Below are 12069 nucleotides of genomic sequence, written 5' to 3'. Positions count from 1 at the left end.
TATTATTGCAATCACAGAATGTCAGAATTGAAATAACTAGTCACAGTTATAAAGTTAAGGTCTCCTGGGAGATTCTTTTGGGTATTTATCTTATTTAGTTAAAGAAAAACTTAGAGAACTTTAAAGCCTCAGGGAACTAGAAAGTTGGAAAAAGTAAAAAATATTTTTTCTGAAATGTTCACAATGTATTGAAATAAGCTTTAGACTGCTTTTTCAGAGATTATTTACATAGAAATATGTCTATGTACTTTTTTTTTTTTGAGGAAGATTAGCCCTGAGCTAACTGCTGACAATCCTCCTCTTTTTGCTGAGGAAGACTGGCCCTGAGTTAACATCCACGTCCATCTTCCTCTACTTTATATGTGAGATGCCTACTACAGCATGGCTTGCCAAGTGGTGCCATGTCTGCACCCAGGACAGAACCGATGAACCCTGGGCCCCCAAAGCAGAATGTGCGCACTTAACAGCTGTGCCACTGGCCTGGCCCCTATGTACATATTTAAAAATCCATTTTATTGAGATACGATTTACACACAATAGACAATTTTAAGTGTATAATTTGTTGAATTTTGACAAGTATATACAGTCATGCAGCCACCAACATCATTACAACAATGGTTCAGAATATGTATGTTATCTTAAAAAGTTTCCTTGTGCCCTTTTGCAGTAAATGCTCTCCCTTCCCCACCTCAACCCCTGACAACCACTGATGTGGTTTTTTTCAGTGCCATTTTGAATTTTCTGGAATTTTATATAAATGCAATCTTATAGCATGTAGTCTTTTGTGTTTGTTTTCTTTCACTTAATCTGACACTTTGAGATTAATCCAAGTGTTTCAGGTATCAGTAGTTTCTTCCTGCGTATCACTGAGGATTATCTATCATACGGATTGCATAGATATATCACAGTATGTTTATCTGTTCACCAGATGTTGGACACCAGAGTTGTTTTCACTTTGGGGCTATTATGAATAAAGCTGTGAACACTTGAGTTCATGTTTTTATGTTAATATTTATTTTCATTTCTCTTGGATACATTCCTAGGAGTGAAATGACTATGTATTATTGTAAGTATATGTTTGTATAAGAAAGTGTCAAGGTGTTCTCCAAAGTCATTGTATCATTTTCATCCATTTGTGCTAGCAATGTATGAGAGTCCCATAGTTCCTCTTCCTTGCTAATACTTGGCAAGGTGATGGCAGTCTTTTAAAATTTGAGCCATTCTAGTGCATGGATAGTGGAATTGTCTAATTTATTTTCTTTAAATTTTTTTAGCTGTATTGGGGTATAAGTGACAAATAAAATGTATATAGTTGAAGTGCACAGTGTAGTGAATTGACACATACATTTTGTGAAAAGGTTATTAGACTAAGGTTAATTAACACATCCTTCCCTTCGCATAGTTATTTTGTGTGTGTGTGAGAATGTTTAAGTTCTAGTTTTTTAGCAAATTTCAAGCACACAGTACAATATTATTTACTATAGTCACCAGGCTATACATTAGATACCTAGAGCTTATTCATCTCATAACTGAGGGTTTGTATCCTTTGACAAACACCTCCCCATCTTCTCCATTCCCCAGTCCATGATGAACGCCATTCTACCCTCTATTTCCATAAGTTTGACCTTTTTTTTTGGATTTCACATATAAGTGAGATCACACAGTATTTTTCTTTTTCTTTCAGGCTAATTTCACTTAGCTAATGTCTTCTAGATTCATCCATGTTCTTTAAATGGTAGGATTTCCTTATTTTTTAAGGCAGAATAATATTCCTTGGTATATATACTACATCTTCTTTATTCATTCATCCATCAATGGACACAGGTTGTTTCCATATCTTGGCTACTATGAATAACAATGCAATGAACATGGGAATGCAGATATCTCTTTGAGAACCTGATTTTGTTTCTTTTGGATATATACCCAGAAGTGAAACTGCTGGATCTCATGCTAGTTCTATTTTTATGTTTTTGAGGAGTCTCCATAGTGTTTTTCATAGTGCCTGAACCAGTTTACATTCCGATTAATAATGGTGAAATTTTCTCTTTTTTTTATATCCTTGCCTGCACTTGTTATCTGTTGTCTTTTTGATAATAGCCATCCTAACAGGTGTGAGGTGATATCTCACTGTGGTTTTGATTTGCATTTCCCTGATGATTAGTGATGTTAAACATCTTTCACGTACTTATTGGCCATTTGTAGTCTTCTTTGTAGAAATGTCTATTCAAGTACTTTGTGCATTTTTCAGTCTGGTTATACTTCCTTTTTTTTGCTATTGAGTTGTATAAGTTCCTTATATATTTTGGATATAACCCCTTATCAAATATATGATTTGCAAATATTTTCTCTCATTCCGTAGGTTGCCTTTTTGTTTTGTTGTTTCCTTTGCTGTGCAGACACTTTTTAGTTTGATGTAGTCTCATTTGTTTAATTTTGCTTTTATTGCCTGTGCTTTTGGTGTCATATTCAAAAAATTAGTGCCAAGACCATAGTCAAGGAGCTTTTCCCCTGTTTTCTTCTAGGAATTTTATGGTTTCTAGTTCTACTTTTCACTCTTTAATCCATTTTCAGTTAATTTTTGTGAGTGGTGTAACATTGGAGTCCAGTTTCATTCTTTTGCATGTGGATATCCAGTTTTCCAATTATCATTCATTGAAGAGACAATCCTTTCCATATTGTGTGTTCTTGGCATCCTTGTAAAGGATTAGTTGACTTCTTTTGTGTAGGTTTATACCTGGGCTTGAATTCTGTTTCACTGGTCTATGTCTGTTCTTATGCTGGTACTATACTACTTTGATTACTATAGCTTCGTAAGATAGCTTGAAATCAGGAAATGTGATGCCTTCAGCTTTGTTCTTCTTTCTCAGGATTGCTTTGGCTATTTGGGGTTTTTCATGGTTCCATATGAATGTTAGGATTGTTTTTCTATTTTTGTGAAAAATGCCAATTGAATTTTGATAAGGATTGCATCAAATCTGTAGATTGCTTTGGTTAGTATGAACATGTTAACAATACAAATTCTTCTAAGTCATGAACATGAGGTATCTATTATTTGTGTGTTCCTCAATTTTTTAAACCAATATCTTATAGTTTTCAGTGTATGAGTCTTTCACCTCGTTGGTTAAATTTATTCCTAAGTATTTTATTCTTTTTGGCTTTATTGTAAATGAGATTGTTTTGTTTTTTAAATTTCTCTTTACAATAGTTTATTGGTAGTGTTTAGAAATGCAACTGATTTATGTATATTGATTTTTTATTATGCAACTTTACTGAGTTAGTTTATTACTTCTCACAGTTTTTTGGTGGAGTCTGTAGGAGTTTTTATATGTAAGATCATGTCATCTGCAAACAAAGACAATTTTACTTCTTCCTTTCTGATTTGGATGCCTTTTATTTCTTCTTCTTGTCTAATTGCTCTGGCTAAGACTTCCAGTATTACATTGAATAGAAATGGCAGAATTGGACACCCTTGTCTTATTCCTGATTGTAGAGGAAATGTCCTCAGTGTTTCGCCATTGAGCATGATGTTAGCTGTGAGCTTGTCATATATAGCCTGTATTATGCTGAGTTACATTCCTTCTATACTTAATTTATTGAGAGTTTTTATCATGAAAGGATATTCATGAAAGGATATTGAATGCTTTTAATTACTTTTTCTGCATCCACTGAGATGATCATATGATTTCTATTCTTCATCAGTTAATGTGGTATATCGCATTTATTGATTTGTGTGTGTTGAGCCATCCTTACATCCCAGGATAAATCCAATTTGTTCATGATGTATGATTCTTTTAATGTGCTGTTGAATTCTATTTGCTAGTATTTTGTTGAGGATTTTTGCATCATTAAGGATATTGGCCCATAATTTTCTTTTCTTGTAGTGTCTGGCATTGGTACCAGGGTAATGCTGGCCTTGTAAAATGATTTGGGAGGATTCTCTCCTCTTCAATTTTTTGGAAGAGTTTGAGAAGTATCAGTATTAATAATTCTTTATATGTTTGGTAGAATTCACCAGTAAAGCCATCAGGTCTTGGGCTTTGCTTTGTTGAGAGGTTTTTGATTACTAATTCAATATCCTCAGTTGTGTTTGGTCTGTTCAGATTTTCTATTTCTTCATGATTAAGTCTTGGCAGGTTGTATGTTTCTAGAAATTTATCCATCTTTTTTAGGTTGTTTTTTGTTTTTAGGTTAGTTTTGTTTTTTGGTGTATAATTGTTCACAGTAGTGTGTTATGATCCTTTGTATTTCTGTAGTATCTGTTGCAATGTCTCCTCTTTAATTTCTGATTTTATTTATTTGAATTTTCTCTATTTTTTTCCTAGTTAGTCTAGATAAAGTTTGTCAATTTTATCTTTTCAAAAAACCAACTCTAGCTTTGTTGATATTTTCTATTGTTTTTCTAGTCTCTATATCATATTTTTATTCTCTGAGTTTTGTTGTCTACTTCCTTTGGCTTCCTTTGGCCTTATTTTGCTCCTCTTTTTCTAGCTCCTTGAGGCGTATAGTCAGGTTATTTATTTAAGATCCTTCTTTTTTTGAAGTGGAGGTATTTATCACTTTCACTTCCCTCGTAGAATTGCTTTTGCTGCCTCCTGCAAATTTTGGTATGCTGTGTTTCCAATTTCATTTGTTATGAAGATATTTTTTGATTTTCTTTTTGATTTCATCTTTCCTCCATTGTTGTTCAAGAATGTGTTGTTTAATTTCCACATATTTGAGAATTTTCAAGTTTTTCTCTTGTTACTGATTTCCAGTTTCATCACTTTGTGGTTGGCCTAATATATGCTCTACCCTGGAGACTGTTCTATGTGTGCAAGTCCCATATTCTCTTACTGATTTTCTGTCTAAATGATCTATCCGTTGTTGAAAGTGTGGTATTGAAACCCCCTACTATTATTGTATTGTTGTCTACTTCTCCCTTCAGATCTGTTGGTATTTTCTTAATATATTTAGGTGCTCTGATATTGGACGTGCATATGTTTACAATTGTTATATCCTCTTGATGAATTGGCCCCTTTATCATAATATGATGATCTTCCTTGTCACTTGTTATAGTTTAAAGTTTATTTTGCCTGATATAAGTGTAACTACCCCTGCTCTCTTTTGTTTTGCATTTGCATGGAATATCTTTTTCCCATCCCTTCACTTTGAGTTATGTGTGTCATTAAACCTGAACTGACTCTGTTACAGTCAGCATACAGTTGAGTAAGTTTTTATTTTTCTATTTATTCAGCCACTCTGTACCTTTTGATTGGAGACTTTAATCCATGTACATTTAAGGCAACTATTGACCAGTAAGGATTTACTAATGCCATCTTATTAATTGTTTTGGCTGTTTTATAGTTCCCTTGTTCCTTTCTTCCTTTTTTGTTGTCTTTGTGAATCAATGATTTTACATAGTAATGTTTTGATTCCCTTCTCTTTACCGTTTGAACATCTACTGTAGGTTATTGCTTTGTGGTTACCACAAGGCTTGCATAAAACATCTTTCAGTTAGAACAACCTATTTTAAGCTGATAACAGTTCAACTTTGCTCACATACAAAAACTCTATTCTTTTACTCTCCCTGTCACATTTTATGCCTCTGATGTCATAGTGTATATTCATTTTTATTGTGTATCTATTAAAAAGTTATTGTAGCTATTATTAGTTGTAATATTTTTTAACCTTTATACTCAAGTTAAGTGATTAACAAACCACCATATTTTAGTATTAAAATATTCTGATTTGACCATATTCTTAACTTTACTAATACATTTTCTACTCTCATATGCTTTCGTGTAACTAATTAGCATCCTTTCATTTCAGCTTGAAGAGCTCCTTTCAATATTTCTTACAAGGCAGATCTAGTGCTGAGAACTCCCCCAGCCTTTATTTGTCTGGGAAAGTCTTTATCTCTTCTTCATTTCTGAAGGACTGTTTTGCTGATTAAAGTGATCTTGGTTGGCAGTTTTTTCATTCAGTACTTTGAATATATCCTCCCACTTTTTATTGGCCTGTAAGGTTTCTACTGAGAAACCTCCTGGTAGCCTTCTGGTATTCCTTGGACATGAGAACTTTTTTTCCTTGCTGCTTTTAAAATTCTCTCTTTGTCTTTGATTTTAGACAGTTTTATTATAATGTGTCTTGGAGAAAATATTTTGGGGTTGAATCTTTTTGGGGAACTATGAGCGTCATGAAGTTGGATGTCCAAATCTTTTCTCTGATTTGGGCAGTTCTCAGCCATATGTCTTGAAATAAGGTCTCTTCACCTTTCTCCTACTCTCCTCTTCTGGGATTCTAATAATGTGTAGGTTATTTCTTTTAAGGGTATCCTATAATTCACATAGGACTTCTTCACTCTTTTTCATCGTTTTTTATTTGTTCTCTTCTGACTGGATAATTTCAAATGACTTGTCTTTGACTTCACACATTCTTTCTTTTGCTTGATCAATTCTTCTGTTGATGCTCTCCATTGCATTTTCCATTTCATTCATTGTGTTCTTCAGCTCCAGAATTTCTGTTTAGTTCTTTTTTATAATTTCTATTTCTCCATTAAACTTCTCATTTCGTTTGTGGTGTTTTCCTGTTTTCCTTGAATTGTCTTTTTGTGTTTTCTTGTAGCTAACTGAGATTCCTTAAAACAACTATTTTGAATTTTTTATCTGGCAAATCACAGATCTCCCTTCTTTGTGGACAGTTACTGGAAAATTATTGTGTTCATTTGGTGGTATCAGGTTTTCCTGATTTTTCATGTTCTTTGAAGTCTTGCACTGCAGTTTCAGTATTTGAGGAAGTAGTCAACTCCTCTAGTCTGTACTAATAGCATCAAGAGAGAAATTCCAACTGCCAGCTCTGCTAAGGATTCTGAGGCTTTCTCAGACCTTTTCTATGGACATGTCTACTCCACACTTCTTGTTACCTATTGTTGGGGGTGGGGGTGATAGATTCTTAAGATTGATGCTTTTTCTCGATCCTGAAAAGTCAGGCTTGGTGCTGGCAGTCTCCTGTTTGCTTTCCCTAAGGAGGTACTGAATGTTCAAGATTGTGTTTTTTCCAAGTCCTAGCGAGTAGCTTTCTGAGTACGCTTACAAGCCATTTGTAAAGGCTCACACTCACTGCCCTTGGGAGTACACTTAGGGAGCCAGCCATGAGATGTGGGGGTGTATGGGTACACAGATCATTGACGGTGCTGATGGTCCAGTTGGGGAGATCCATAGGTGAAGCATCCCCAGCAGTTCCTGGCCAGGCTTCCTGGTGGAGTCCACAAATCAGTTAGTAGAATCCACGTCCCTCCAAGAGCCCTGGCTGCTGTTCTCTCATCCTTTCTGTGCTCCTATCCTGCAGCATACCTCAGTGTTCTGGATGGGGCAAGAAAGAAGTGGGCCTCTTTGGCAGCATCCTGCATAGGTGAAGAAAAGCTTACTTACATAGTCTCAGTTTCTTCCATGGGAGAAATTGCCAGCCGAGAAGGTTCTTCATAACACTAAACTGTCCTGCCTTAGGGGAAGGGTTATGGGATAAAGTGAAACTGTTCCTCTTATCGTCTTCAATGCATCTGACCTTGGATTTTTCTCTCCAACACTGTGCTGGAACTTCTCTACTGGACTCCCAGACTTCTACAAAGGCACTCTCATCCATGGACCATTATCAAAATTGGTGTTCTTTGGGGGAATATGGTGGAAAACTCCCATGTGCTATTTTATTGGCATATTGCCTGGAATCTCATAATTTTGTTTTAGTTTGCAGTTATTTAATCATTAATAGTGCTGAGGATCTTTTCATGTATTTATTTTCTTTTTGTACATTATCATTTTTAAACTGTCTGTTCAAATCTTTTGGCCAATTCAAAAAAATCAGATTGTTTTTATTCTTATTAAGCAGTAAAAGTTTAAAAATATATTTCAGATACAGGTAATTTATCAGATATATATTTTGAAAACATTTTCTCCCAATATGTGGCTTGTCTTATCATTTTCTGGCATTCTTTTATGTGATTCAATCAAAATGTATTATTATTTCATTATATTGATAACATAATCATGATATCTCAATCTGAAGATTAAATAAATCACAAATTCTTGTTAAATATATGACTAAGGGGTGGCTGATTAACATGACTGAAGTACAGAGCCTAGCAAAAATCATAGAGGTCTTCATAATTGCTTGGGCTGGAGCCACTAGAGATATTCTTCAAAAAACTGTTAAATAAGTAATCATTTTTGCTAGCTCCAGAATCAAAACAGGAGGCAAAAAGATTTTTGGGTTGCTTGGTTTTTCGAGAAATCATGCTTTATCCAAGAATATTTTTAGTTTATATTAACAAAATTAGCAGGAAAAAAGCTGAATTTAAGTGGGGCTGTAAATAGTAGCCATTTATATAGTAGCTTAATTTAAAGAGCCGTTTGCTGCCTTTGGCACTGTACAACTCTGGCGATTTGGAGTTACTCCCCACTTTACCATTGAGAAAACTAAAATTTAGAAGGCTAAGTGTAACCTGATAGAAAAGTGATAGAGCCAGGCTTAAAATTCAGATTTTGTGACTTCAGTTCAGTACTTTTCATTAATCTGTGATATTCCATGTGTGAGACAGTCAAATAATAGAGTTCAGCACATGTTATTTTCTCCATGACTGAATTTCCTCCTCTGGACCTTGACTACAATACTTTTCACCTGATGTGGCATGAAGTCTTGTCCTATGTTCCCACATATCTTTGATTTTTGGTCTTCAAGCATGCCTTTCTCCACATTGAGTCCAAATTTTTGAAAATAGCCATTTTTAGCAAACAAAGTTTCAATTTCTTCTGTGCAATAAGTTTTCAAGTTTTCCTTTGCAATAAGGACATACTTTTGCAGACTGCTTCTCTCAAAACTTCCTTTACCTTTTCATTCCTGAGACTATAAATGAAGGGGTTCAGAAGAGGGGTCACCATTGTGGTGAGGACAGCTGTGACTTTGTCAAAATCCAGGGAATGACTCTGACTGGGCCTCACATACATGAAGATGTTGCTCCCATAGGCAATGGAGACAACAGTGATGTGAGAAGCACAGGTGGAAAAGGCCTTCTGACGTCCTTGGGCTGAAGAGATGCTCAAGATGGTAGAAATGATGTAAGTGTAGGACACAGTGGTGAGCACCAGTGAGCTCAGGAGGACGAGGGAAGATAAGAGGAAGTTTATCATCTCAATAAAATAAGTGTCTATGCAGGCTACATGAAGCAGAGGGGCAATGTCACAGAAGAAGTGACTAATTTCCTTATAACAGAAAGGCAATCTGGATACTACAATAGTCGGGCAGAGAACTGACAGGAAGGCCCCCACCCAGCAGCCCAGAACCAGCAGGAGACAGACCCTGCTGTTCATGATGATGGTGTAGTGGAGGGGGTTACAGATGGCCACGTAGCGGTCAAAGGACATCACTGCCAAGAGGATAAACTCTACTGTCCCCAGGAAAAAAAAGAAGTATGTTTGGGTGATGCAGCCAGGCAAAGATATGGTCTTCTTCTCCTCTAGGAGACAGGCTAACAGTTTTGGGGTAACTGAGGTAGTGTATAAAATGTCCAAAAATGACAAATTGCTGAGGAAGAAGTACATGGGGGTTTGGAGGCGATTATCAGCCCATATTAGGGAAATGATGACAATATTTCCTGTTAGAGTAAGCATGTAAGTAAACAAGAGGACCACAAAGAGGGAAATCTGAAGCTTCTGGAGAACGGGGAAGGCAGTCAGGGTAAATTCAGTCACTGTGGTCTGATTTTGCATATCTGTTGCATGCAGTGTCTGGTGGGCAGCACGTGTCTGAAAAAATAGAGACGAAAATCAGCCTATACGTTTTTAACTGTCAATATCAGTGATAAGAAGAAGTAGAAAAGCTTTGAATGAAGAGTCAAGAGTGATTTGTTTTCATCCTGTCTCTGACCCTAATAAATGTAGGACCTTGCATAAATTACATGACTTCATCTAATCTCAGTATTCTCAGACTGTATTTAAAATTTTCGGTTGACTGAAATTATCTTCATGGCTCCATGGAACTGTAATCTTTGTGATTTTATTCTCTTTTACCCCATGCTCCTTTCTTTCTCTCTTTCACTCTTCCTGACGTATTATTTTCTCAGCTAAGTTTTGTGCCTAAGAAGAGAGACACACTTAACTGAGAATCCAATCAATCAGTTTGGAACATGGAGAAACGGAATGGTAGTGAAAGTTGAGTTATTTTCTCAAAATTATTTCAATATTCGAGTATCGTCTAAATGACGGAGCAAAAACTATGAAAACTGGACACTCACATGACAGGGAACCTGTATTTGTCTCTACTCACTTTTGTTGTTGGTATTATGTATTGAGTATCAATGAATATCTAGTTGGACCCAAGTCATTTTGAGGTAATTATAATTGATCTCTGTATAATTAGCACGATTTTTTTGGGTTTATTTTCTATAATGACATAATTTTTTTGTTATCTACACTGTTATATAACAAGTAGGTAGATGATGTATGGTTGATAATTTGCATAAACTATTATATATTTTGAAAAAAGTTTTTGAGAAAATGATTGGTGTGTTTCTTTTTTGTTCCTTGCAATGTGTGCATATGGCAGCATCTAGAAGAATAACAATTTCCCCTCCCATTCTCCAACTGATTCTTATAGGTTCTCTCAACTAGATCTCTTACACTTTATATTCTTTTCAGCCATTTGAAGATCCGGTTATTAATAGTAGTGCAAAAAAGTGGATGCAGATAAATGGTTTTTGAAATATTGAGCTTAATCTTTGAAAACTGCTCAACTTTGCTGGACCTCTTATTGCATGTCTATAAAATTCAGTTGAAGCCTAGGGGCGACCCCCAGCTGCCATTGCCCGCCCCGTGGGTCTAGGGATTGCCGGAGATCTCGGAGAGGACTGGGGCTGGAGAGAGTTCCAGAGACCCAGCTTAGTAGCCTAGGGGGAAACCCTACAGGCTCACAGCAGCCTTAGGGAAAGCCTCTGCACAGCACCAGTAGAAGGCACCCAGCCGCCAGCCACAAGGCTGGAAGACCCCAGGGCAAAAGCAGCATAACTAGGTGTACTAACCACAGACTGTAGAAGATGCCAATAGCTCTCCTGCGACCTATAGAGGACAAGTGAGATTTGGTGGGTGCCGTCAGCAACGGAGCGACAAATATAAGTGATCCCACCCCTGGCTGCTGGAAAAGCCCATAACACCGTTGCAGACCCCAAGGAGAGAGCACATCTAGGTGGGCTGCAACAGTAGGCACCTGCAGCCTGAAGCCCCCCTGTGACGGCCCCCACAGCAGAGGAGGGAATCCAAAGGGCCACTGTGGCTACGAAGAGGGGCCCAGGCCCAGTTAGCAACTACGGACAGGGTTCCTGGTCGGTGAAATATAAACAGCTGCTCCTCCCACCGCAGCAGCTGAAACAAGTGAAAGGAGCAACTAAACTCTATCTCCATGCGGAGGCACAAATCAACAACATCAAGCAATATGAAAAAATACATCAAATCTCCAGAACAGAAAGAAAGCAACAAATACACAGAAAACAATCCCAAAGAAAATGAGATGTATAACCTAAATGACGATGACTTCAAAACAGCCATCATTAAGATTCTCAATGAGTTAAGAGAGAATTCTGACCGACAACTCAACGAGTTCAGGAGCTATGTCACAAAAGAGTTTGATACGATAAAGAAGAACCAAACAGAAATATTGGAAATGAAGAACACAATAGAGGAGATTAAGAAAAATCTAGATGCTCTGAACAGTAGGGCCGATAATATGGAGGAAAGAATTAGCAATTTGGAAGATGGCAATATAGAATTGTTGCAGGCAGAGGAGGAGAGAGAAGCAAGACTTAAAAGAAATGAAGAAACTCTCCGAGAATTATCAGACACAATTAGGAGATGCAACGTAAGGATTATAGGTATACCAGAGGGAGAAGAGAAGGAGAAAGGGGCAGAAAACCTATTCAAAGAAATAATGGCTGAGAACTTCCCAAATCTGGTGAGGGAGATGGATCTTCAGGTGACAGAAGCCAATAGATCTCCAAACTTTATCAATGCAAGAAGACCAACTCCACGGCATATAGTAGTGAAGCTA

At 36.7% G+C, this 12069-nt stretch overlaps 1 protein-coding gene across 1 annotated transcript; it reads right to left on the bottom strand.

Annotated features, from left to right (window-relative positions):
* Nucleotides 1–8798: 8798 nt before the first annotated feature.
* On the bottom strand, nt 8799–9740 carry LOC106832796 (olfactory receptor 6M1-like). The gene has a single exon (XM_014843688.1). It carries the CDS (start codon nt 9738–9740, stop codon nt 8799–8801), a length of 942 nt encoding a protein of 313 aa, XP_014699174.1.
* Between the last annotated feature and the right edge of the window lie 2329 nt (nt 9741–12069).

This window comes from Equus asinus, chromosome 20 (genome assembly GCF_041296235.1).
Source record: "Equus asinus isolate D_3611 breed Donkey chromosome 20, EquAss-T2T_v2, whole genome shotgun sequence".
Taxonomy (NCBI): domain Eukaryota; kingdom Metazoa; phylum Chordata; class Mammalia; order Perissodactyla; family Equidae; genus Equus; species Equus asinus.
The sequence above is the reverse complement of the archived record's forward strand: the minus strand, read 5'-3'. Positions and strand labels throughout refer to the sequence as shown.